Source organism: Varroa jacobsoni, unplaced genomic scaffold (assembly GCF_002532875.2).
Source record: "Varroa jacobsoni isolate VJ856 unplaced genomic scaffold, vjacob_1.0 scaffold_180, whole genome shotgun sequence".
Classification (NCBI taxonomy): domain Eukaryota; kingdom Metazoa; phylum Arthropoda; class Arachnida; order Mesostigmata; family Varroidae; genus Varroa; species Varroa jacobsoni.
In genome coordinates, this window is record NW_019213082.1 from 1 (window position 1) to 8833 (window position 8833).

Here is an 8833-nt window from a genome sequence, read left to right on the forward strand (position 1 = left end):
GGCGGGGGTCAAGGCGGGGGTTACGGCAAGGGTCACGGCGGAGGATACCATACAGCAGGTAAACTTACCCTGTAACACTGTATATAAGCATTTGTATAGGTATAAGGGTAAACAGTAACATAGACAAGCTCAAAACCAGCCTGACGTTCTCAATAGATAACAAAGCAAACTTCAAGTCAAGTTGCGGCAGGTAGGACTTTTGTTCTTTCAGAATAATGTAAATAGTCTCGCATGCAAACCAGTTGCTTTAAGTATTCCTCGGTGTAAATGTGTGTGCGAGTAGTCATGAATGCGAGCACGGATTTCAAAGGGACGTCGAAAATAATGGCTTTTCACAAATTCCCTCGCAGTTTCAATTTACATTCTCGTAAAAGAGGCCTTTTCCTTGGCTCATTAATCAGCCGGTTACGTTACGGAAACAGCTCACAATCGAAATCCAGAGGAAGATACCGAGTTATCATATAGAATTTAAGGGGTCGCAGGTGACTAGCAAAACGTTGCAACACCGTAAACAAGCTTCGAAAAAAATGACTATTTGTTAATCATTCGTGCCAAAAGCGTGTCCCAATTATCATACGATACTTACAGAATCTCTTTTGGATGAGAAGCGTGTAAAGCATTGGCCTTATCAAGGCGGCCAATCTCTGGCCAAGCTCATGGCCAGCAGTGCATGTTATGAGTTACAATTAAAAAAGCCGTTTTTCTACATGGTACAACTTCTTGCTGGGATCCAAATCTATCTAAACGGTAACTGTTCAGAAATGGTACTACAGTTCATTAGATGGATGTAACTGGCGCAAAGCTTAGACCAGATTTAGATCTCACTAGACGCCATTTTTGGCTTCGCTATGTCGTCAGAGTTGTTGAGGCAGAATGAAAACCGTGTTCCCAAACTTTTCTACGTAATTATTTCGAAACGAATATAATCTATGCTGTCATATTAACTTGTAGATCATTGACTGTTACGGAATCGAAACGCGATAATTTGCGGTGCTTTTCGTGCGAAGTAATCCCCTATACTAAACCATGCAGTACGTTTCAGTATGCTACAGGCAGGATGTGTTTAATGCATGCATTTATACTGAAAGATTGTTGTTGTTATGAAAAAGAAAAATTGATTGTCTGCAAGAACTAGCTGGTTCCGACGAGCGTTAATTAATAGCCAAACTTATCGGCACGAACCTACGTAGTGCCCAAAATATGAGATGGCGAGAACCACTATGGCCCATTATTATAGCCTATTCATTGATTGACGTTTTTATTATTGGGTCATTTTTTCCTACGGTCTAGGCTATAAAGCTGGAAGCCACTCGCAAGGTGGCTACGGTGGCGAAAGCGCGTACCAGCATTCCGGCGGCCAGCAGTTCCAGAAGACGTTCGGCACCAAGGAAACTTACGGAACGAAAGAAACTTTTGGCAGTGTGTCAGGCGCGTCGCACGCGCAGGGCTCAGGTCATAATTCCTACGGAGGTGGTTATAGTACAGGCGAATACCAGCAGGGAGAGTCTGCCAGCGGTTACGGAGGCGGGATCAGCGGTGGTCACGGGGGTGGATGGTAGTCAAACATTTTTTTGTGATGAAAACCCTTCGCAGAGGCAGAATATTTGCCGAGGTCTAAACTACCGGTGCCTTCCAAGGATGGAGTACAAGCCATAACTATATATACATTTATTTACGCTGGATAGTGTCAATTCATTAGAATACGAGTACGATTTTTGCCTTGGGACGATGCCTCAGCCCGTGCTACAGAGAATCTTACGCTTGAAAATCACCATCTACATAGTTTCTAGTAAAGTAAGTAGGAAATGTATAGAGCAGACGATTTCATTTTGGTACTTAACAGAGGTACTAAGAACTTACAGCGGGACAATTTATGAGCAGAAAGTTCGCTGTTACAAGATTATTTCTAAAAAAGCATAAAAACTGCTGTCTCAACTGGCTAAACACGGCGCATCGTAACGATAAACAGCTTAATAATGGGTGTGCAATATTGTATGTACAGCAATGGTGTTACCTGCTATAGGTAATTTCGTTCTGACAGAGGCTCTCTACTAGTATGCTTTTACAATATGACAACTGCATCTACGACTACTCTTATTTTGTATTATAGAAACGCAGAATGGCATAATGTTTCGTTTATCTAATCGAAAAATCGTTAATGTATCAAATGCTGTGATGGCATAAATTAACAGACGTCCTAGCTTCTGCTATACTATCCAAAGGCCGCTCTTGGCGTTGCCTGGGTTTGAAAAGGTTTTGTCAACAATCTCGCCAGTGTACTTATGTTTGTGTATTTGCTGAAGTTTGTTATGCTTTAATTAAATAAAATCAAATCAAAAAACCTAATCTTCGTTTTTGGTTAGGTAGTGAACGGTAGGGCGCTAGTCTCGGAAAAATTCTCAAAAGTTTAATCTTTGTTAGCGTTGAACCTATCTACATATTTAATTGAACTTTCTATCTAAATTTCAAATGTTCGATGCGTTCGAGTTGGACGGGTCCCCTATTCCACTTTATGTGTCAGCTAGAGCGGGATCATTTCGATAGAGAGGAAAGAAAAATCTTTTTGAAAGGAAACATTTCCTCCTCGTCAAAGGAAATATCATAGTCCGCGTTTACCGCAGTGTCTGTTACGTTCGTTTGTCAGCATCCGATCAAATTATAGGCAGGTAATAAAGGTGGACTATTTAATCAAGGGTTAACAGTGGCCGGCGCCCGTCAATTGAATTTGAAGTTACATCGAAGTTAATTCACCTTTGCGCCATAAAATATCCATTAGAACTCAACTTTCCTGGTAAAAGGAAATGTATGCGAGTAACGCCATGGAATATTTCGTCGCGTTTGACGATTCTCAAATTTAACTCTCGTTCGCTCTCTCATGTCGCATCTTCAGACGCATGTAGGTGTGGCATTTATTTATCTCGGGGGGTCAACCGTCGATCATAATCGTGCAGAGGTTTCGGGATGAGACATTTGATTGTATAGCAAAGCACTCGCCAGACACGAGAAAGGGCGAAGTTGTTGGCGAGTACGGGCAAGATGACGTAGCTATAAAATGTCTTGCGTGTTCTGCACAGCGCAATACGGCCCAGCTTGAACATGAGACTTCCTTTGGTAAGCCACTAACATTACAAACCCTATGGAAAAAATTTCGCTCGAAAGATTAACTGTCATTTGTTTTCCACGCAAGCAATTATAACACAGTAGAAAAATACAGTACATATTATATAATTTGGTGACGTTTTCGTTCGTTTTATAATTCTTTATTGTTTTTTTCTTCGTTTGCGTAGCACGCCACACTAACAATGGTTGCCCATCAAAGGTTGCCCCAATAGCAACGCCAGCGATTCAGTTTCTTTTTTTTGACAATGCACGCTTTTTCAAGCTATACCCGATAAGTGTTCAGCACAAAAAACATTTGGCTGTCTATCTTCGGAAAACATATACTAATTTACAGAAGAATGATGACATCTTCATACTGTTGCAATAAAACGGTACGCTCATACTAGATGCAAAGCGACTGATGTCATATTTTAACAGTCAGTCAACAAATATTAATTATCCACGAGGAAAGATTGGCGACGACATGAGCCGTGAGCACCGTACCTTACCAAAATTTATGAAACTTTTTTTTAACAGAATTTTCATTGCTGTTTGGTCAGTGTTAGCAGCTCCTATTGGCGCTTCTGTAAGAGCAGGGTCTTTCTTCAACTTTTGTGTCCCTCCAGACTTCTGGGAAATATTTTTGATTCAGTAGATTTTTAGCGCTCCATACAGACGCGTAGACTTCTATAGCGTTACATAATTCGAATCAACAACTTTCGATAAAGTAGAAATTGTTGAAACACTCTATAATAAAAGACGGCCATTTTAGATGTCGTTTTTTGATCATGGAAGCTTTTAACATATCTCGTATCTCCCCCTGTGACGATGGCATCGCACGGACTGTCACTTGATCGACGCCTTAGACCAGACAGCGTAGGTAACGACGTAAATCGTCGATGTGCGGATCTCTTTATTCTGGGCATGACGATAGCAAATGGCTTCATTGTTTTGCAGCTACGCTAGCTAGTTGCCTTTTGCCCCCAGCAGATTCACGTTGTTTTTGTCGCAGTTCAGAGTTGCCCTTGGTTTGCTGATTGACACATGGTATCAACGAAAGACTTATCGGAATTAGTCTTCGTGCCTCCACATATACTTCTCCTCAAACGAATTTACATGACGCAATTATCAACAGGAAGTGTACATTGCCCGTTATCGGCGATAGTCATTCTTGAAAACCTAAATTCCTCATCACCTCTAAATAGGTGAATTTTCAACAGCTGCCTACACTCGTATAGCTATCCATCTTGAAAAAAATGACTCGATAAGGGAAAGGTGTACATGAGATACGTACTCACTCACACATTCGAATATTCTCATAGGCATTTCAGTCTTGTTGAAAACGTTTGCCTGTACTAGTTCAGGGAGTACGATTCTCATCTATTCTAGTAGGTAATCCCAAAAGACTCGTATCACTTCCTTCATGTCACAGTCTCAGCAGTAATAGCGTTAAAACAGTTTAAAAAAAATAGCTAATTGAGCTAAAAACGTTCGAGTAGTACGAGGTAACAAAGCTGCTTCTCTGAGAATATGCATAGATAAATAACGTTCCTTAAATTACGACTATATATAGAGTTAGCTATTAAAAGCGCAAAATATTTACGCGTGTACATGTTTCAGTTTTCGTTAGCACTTTTGGTATACTACAAGATCCCCGCATCAGCCGACGATGCTTCAGTAGCGACGTCTACAACTGCAAGCGACCCCGAAGAACTTCTCTCCTTAACAAACAGTACCGATGGTGCATCAGACAATGGAACCGAGGAAAGAAGTATACTTCGACTGTTGAAGGGAGGAGGCTACGGGAACAGGTAAATTTGAGTGGTTCCAATTCGATCTTCTGCAAGATGTTTCTAAACCGAAAACAAACATTTAATAACTGATAAAAAGTAGCGCAAATTTTCCATTGCCTACCTGCTTGCCAAAACGTTCTATTAGACAATGTACAATGACATTTCCGCAAAAAACAACTAGCAAAAAAATCCAGTGTGAGCAATCTTCATCTCGACCTAGCTGTAGTAGGAGACACCAGGGGTTGTATTACTGAAATTTACGTAGGCTTTTAGAGATAAGCAGAGTTCCACGTTTTACTAAAAATGTAGGTACCTGCTTAGTAGCACGTCTATTTGTTATCTTCGTTGATATCTTCGTAATTACGTGTGATTAGTTTATCTAGTCCAGTGATTAGTTTACTGCAAAGTCCAATCTGAACTTGATAGAACTAACTGACAATCTTTCTACGATAAGAAGTGGATGGAACGAATAGACTCACAACAAAACCATTATACACTATAAAAAAAAAATATATTGTTTTTTGTCTTTCAAACCTGACGTATCTAACAAATTCATCCACGTGTGCATTACCCAGAATAATGGCTAGACAATGAGAAACTGCTGTATACACGTACACCGATCCATTCTCAATTCATTCACCGATTCTATCCATTATAGTTATAAAGCTTCGGGTAAGGAGCTCAACATAAACCTCGGAATCTCTTCGGGCCACTATAAAGAAAAGGGGTAAGTTTTGCCAATCAATAACAGTAGCTAGGTATACGGACACCGTCTCCAAAGCAAGGTGTTTGGCCTTAAGTCTTAAATTGCCCATTTGACGGTATATGCATAAACATATATATGTATGCATATATAACCCATGAAGACTATAGAATATAATAGTATACCTAAAATTAATAGTTTACTATGTACATATTTATGCACAGTTACGGCCACGGTGGATATGGCAATGGAGGGTATGGCCATGGAGGCGGACACGGTAAGCTTATACGAATTTACATGTGATCTCTAATATGCATTGTTTTTTTGACGAGACATTAACAACAACATTACAACTATGCTAAAAACAAAGTTAAACATAAACAGTGCACTCGAGCTGGACATGTATTTGTCTAACAGTGTCGCCATCAGATTGTGTTGTTTCACACAATAATACGTGTATTTATTATTCAGATTACTATTGACTGCTATATCGATCTGTCTGCCTTCAAAAAGTGCGAATATTTTTTTGAACAAGTTGAATTTTCAACTTAATACTACTCTGTTATCGTATGAGCCACTTAGAACAAATCGAGAAAAAAAGGAACTTCAGTCGCAGATGTCCGACTCGGTATATTTATCGTGATAATCGAGTTAAATTATTGTCTAAGGTCTGGGAGAGCATAAAGTTTATGCTGAAGACTTTCAATTGATACAGCACAAAAATAGACAGTAACTTCATACTGTCCCCATTCTCGCCTCAAAACTAAAAAACGTTACCAGTTACGCAAAAATTCGACAAGTGTTAGCCTTCAATTGATGATGCATCGAAAGCATATTATAAAAGAACGCAGCCAGAAATACATTTCGACTTACTCAAACATAGCTACACCCATGCGTATAAGATCTTTTCAGATCTCATAGCGTTCAAATCCTAGCGACTTGTCACTGTTTGTTGCTTCAGGCGGTGGCTATGGCGGCGGCCACGGACTTGGCCACGGTGGGGGACACCTAGGCGGTTATGGAGGCGGTTATGGAGGCGGCTATGGAGGCGGCTACGGAGGCGGTTACGGAGGTAGTTACGGGGGCAGTTATGGAGGCAGCTATGGCGGCGGCTATGGAGGCGGTTATGGAGGCGGCTATGGAGGTGGAGGCGGCGGAGGCGGAGGCGGAGGCGGTGGAGGCGGAGGCGGCGGCGGTTTCGGTCGCTAAGGCCCAAGGGTGTCTACAGAAGTGGAGTAATACGTTCATGTGACACTAAGCAGCAGCGCTATGAACTCAAGAGCCGGTGAACCAATACAGTGACTGCGACATCTGCTAATAATGCTTGTATTAGAAAAGTTTAGCACTTTCAAGGGTGTTATCGTCTTGAATGCTCTAATGAAACATGTGGACAAAAGTAGAGAGACAGGATAAGAATAGTAGCGCGTCTAATAACAAAACAGTTCTGTGCACTTCAGCCTTTGTTTCTAGTTGTTTTTCCTTGAAACAAAAATGCATATAGGCCATGCAAACTGAGACGCTACGTTCATGACGTCATTAATAAGTGAAAGCATCCATTTACTATCCAAAAACACGACCAGTGATACGCTATTACTCTTTAAAACCTTACAGTCTTTTTGTCCGCATGTATGAATTACGTTCATTTCAAATTTGAGTCTAATAATATTTTTGCACGTTTAACGAAATTAACCGAACGCAGGGTTCAGCGACAGAAACCTTTTATCACTGCCTGATAAAGGTCTTCTGTCGCTTTTTTTTGAGGTATTTTTTTGAGATAGATCAAAGTTAAAGGGAAAGGTGAAACTTGTTTGTCCAAACATTTGATGCTGGGTACTTACCAATAAGTTTAACACTAACGAACATTAGGAATAAGCACACCTAACCTGTGCATTGAGCCATCGTTATAAACTGTTGGTGGTATTTAAAATATTGTATCTGACCTATGTTCAAAATAAAATTACCGATTTACCACAGCATAATATGTGTATCCTATTCGTTAGTGGTATACAGTAGAGTTTTGGTTTCTTGGCGCGGTGACCGGTCTTCGTCGACTCAATGCAAGATCTCAGACGACTAACGTATTTCGGTGTGTAACAATCAGTATTAAAGCCTGTTGTACATTTAGGATACAAACACAATGCAAAATGATCCTATTTTTAGGTTGTTAGCTTAGTTTCTGTTTATCTATTGGACGTGAAGTTACATTGGTTTTTGCGACATTTGTTATTTGTACATATGGCCTTTGTATTAACAAATACAACTGCAAGCTACACTGACTCATATCCCATAATATTTTTCTACGTACAGCATTTTTTTTAATCACATAAATGCATTAGGTATTGCGTAAAAAAAGTTTTTATTATCAACCCAGGTTCGGCTTAGGAAAAAATTCGCGGGGGATTCATGCCGTCAGTCGAATCTTGTTCCCTTTACACGAAGATCCTATAAATACATTATGGGACACTAGCATTAAAAATCCGCAACAAATGTGTATACATACAATCGATTAATCCTTCTCTATTCCAATAAGTAGGTCTAAAAAATAGTTACACAAAAGGATAACTTGAAAAAAAAATTCGAGTACCTCCTTATTCGCCACAGGCAAAAACTGTAGGATCTGATCAAACTTTTGACGGGCTAATACAGCCATCTTTTCACGTAACCAAACAAACACATCCGTGTTCATCTCGTTTAACACATCATATTGGAGATTTTACTGGGGGCTTACTTCTGTCGCAAGTTTGCAAAGTGGTAGCCCAATACAGGATGACTGGGTGACCGATCTAGAGAGGGGTGGCATGTTCCACTCACACCAGCGCCAAAATGTTCCTTGGCAAAGATGTATCTAAATTTCACAAACTCTACCAAAGCCCCGTCTAGTAAGGATTTCTATGTTTTAATGATGGTCGGCCATTGAGCTCGCCTTGCCCATTTCGTGCCAATTCAGAAGCCGGCGCTTAGCGGTATAGTTCAATTGCTAGCAGCGTCGCAATGCTTCTTCGAGGGCTCAATCGTTGTGGAGCAGCCGACTTGCTTCACGTAGCAGTAGATGATGATCGCGGACGAAACCGTATCGGGAATAATCAACTGCTACTATGCATCCACGATGCAATGACTTTTTTGATGTTTAGCACTACTAGTTATTTGTGGACTCTCCCCCACTAAGAGTGTTACCGGTCTTCACAGACCTATCTGAAGTTTTTCCAAATGGCCCATAAAACGGCATACAAACATATAT

General features: G+C 40.5%; 1 protein-coding gene and 2 long non-coding RNA genes across 3 annotated transcripts; 2 read left to right on the forward strand and 1 right to left on the reverse strand.

Moving 5' to 3' along the window:
* LOC111271761 (uncharacterized) lies at window positions 1-2346 on the forward strand. The gene is made up of 2 exons (XR_002687081.1): window positions 1-58; window positions 1291-2346. It is a non-coding gene; the product is annotated as an uncharacterized LOC111271761 (long non-coding RNA).
* Window positions 2347-3003: 657 nt separating this feature from the next.
* On the forward strand, window positions 3004-7574 carry LOC111271860 (uncharacterized). The gene is made up of 5 exons (XM_022852875.2): window positions 3004-3111; window positions 4720-4910; window positions 5551-5619; window positions 5820-5872; window positions 6557-7574. Exons 1-5 carry the CDS (start codon window positions 3097-3099, stop codon window positions 6802-6804), a joined length of 576 nt encoding a protein of 191 aa, XP_022708610.2. The 5' UTR covers window positions 3004-3096; the 3' UTR covers window positions 6805-7574.
* On the reverse strand, window positions 7192-8522 carry LOC111271854 (uncharacterized). The gene is made up of 2 exons (XR_002687171.2): window positions 8180-8522; window positions 7192-8037 (listed from the first exon to the last, which is right to left on the reverse strand). It is a non-coding gene; the product is annotated as an uncharacterized LOC111271854 (long non-coding RNA).
* Between the last annotated feature and the right edge of the window lie 311 nt (window positions 8523-8833).

What these genes read in the sequence shown, in the direction of transcription:
- LOC111271860 (XM_022852875.2), top strand. An exon ending in GGAGGAGGCTACGGGAACAG is followed by an intron (nt 4,911 to 5,550) that starts GTAAATTTGAGT and finishes TATCCATTATAG; the next exon opens with TTATAAAGCTTCGGGTAAGG. An exon ending in GGCCACTATAAAGAAAAGGG is followed by an intron (nt 5,620 to 5,819) that starts GTAAGTTTTGCC and finishes ATTTATGCACAG; the next exon opens with TTACGGCCACGGTGGATATG.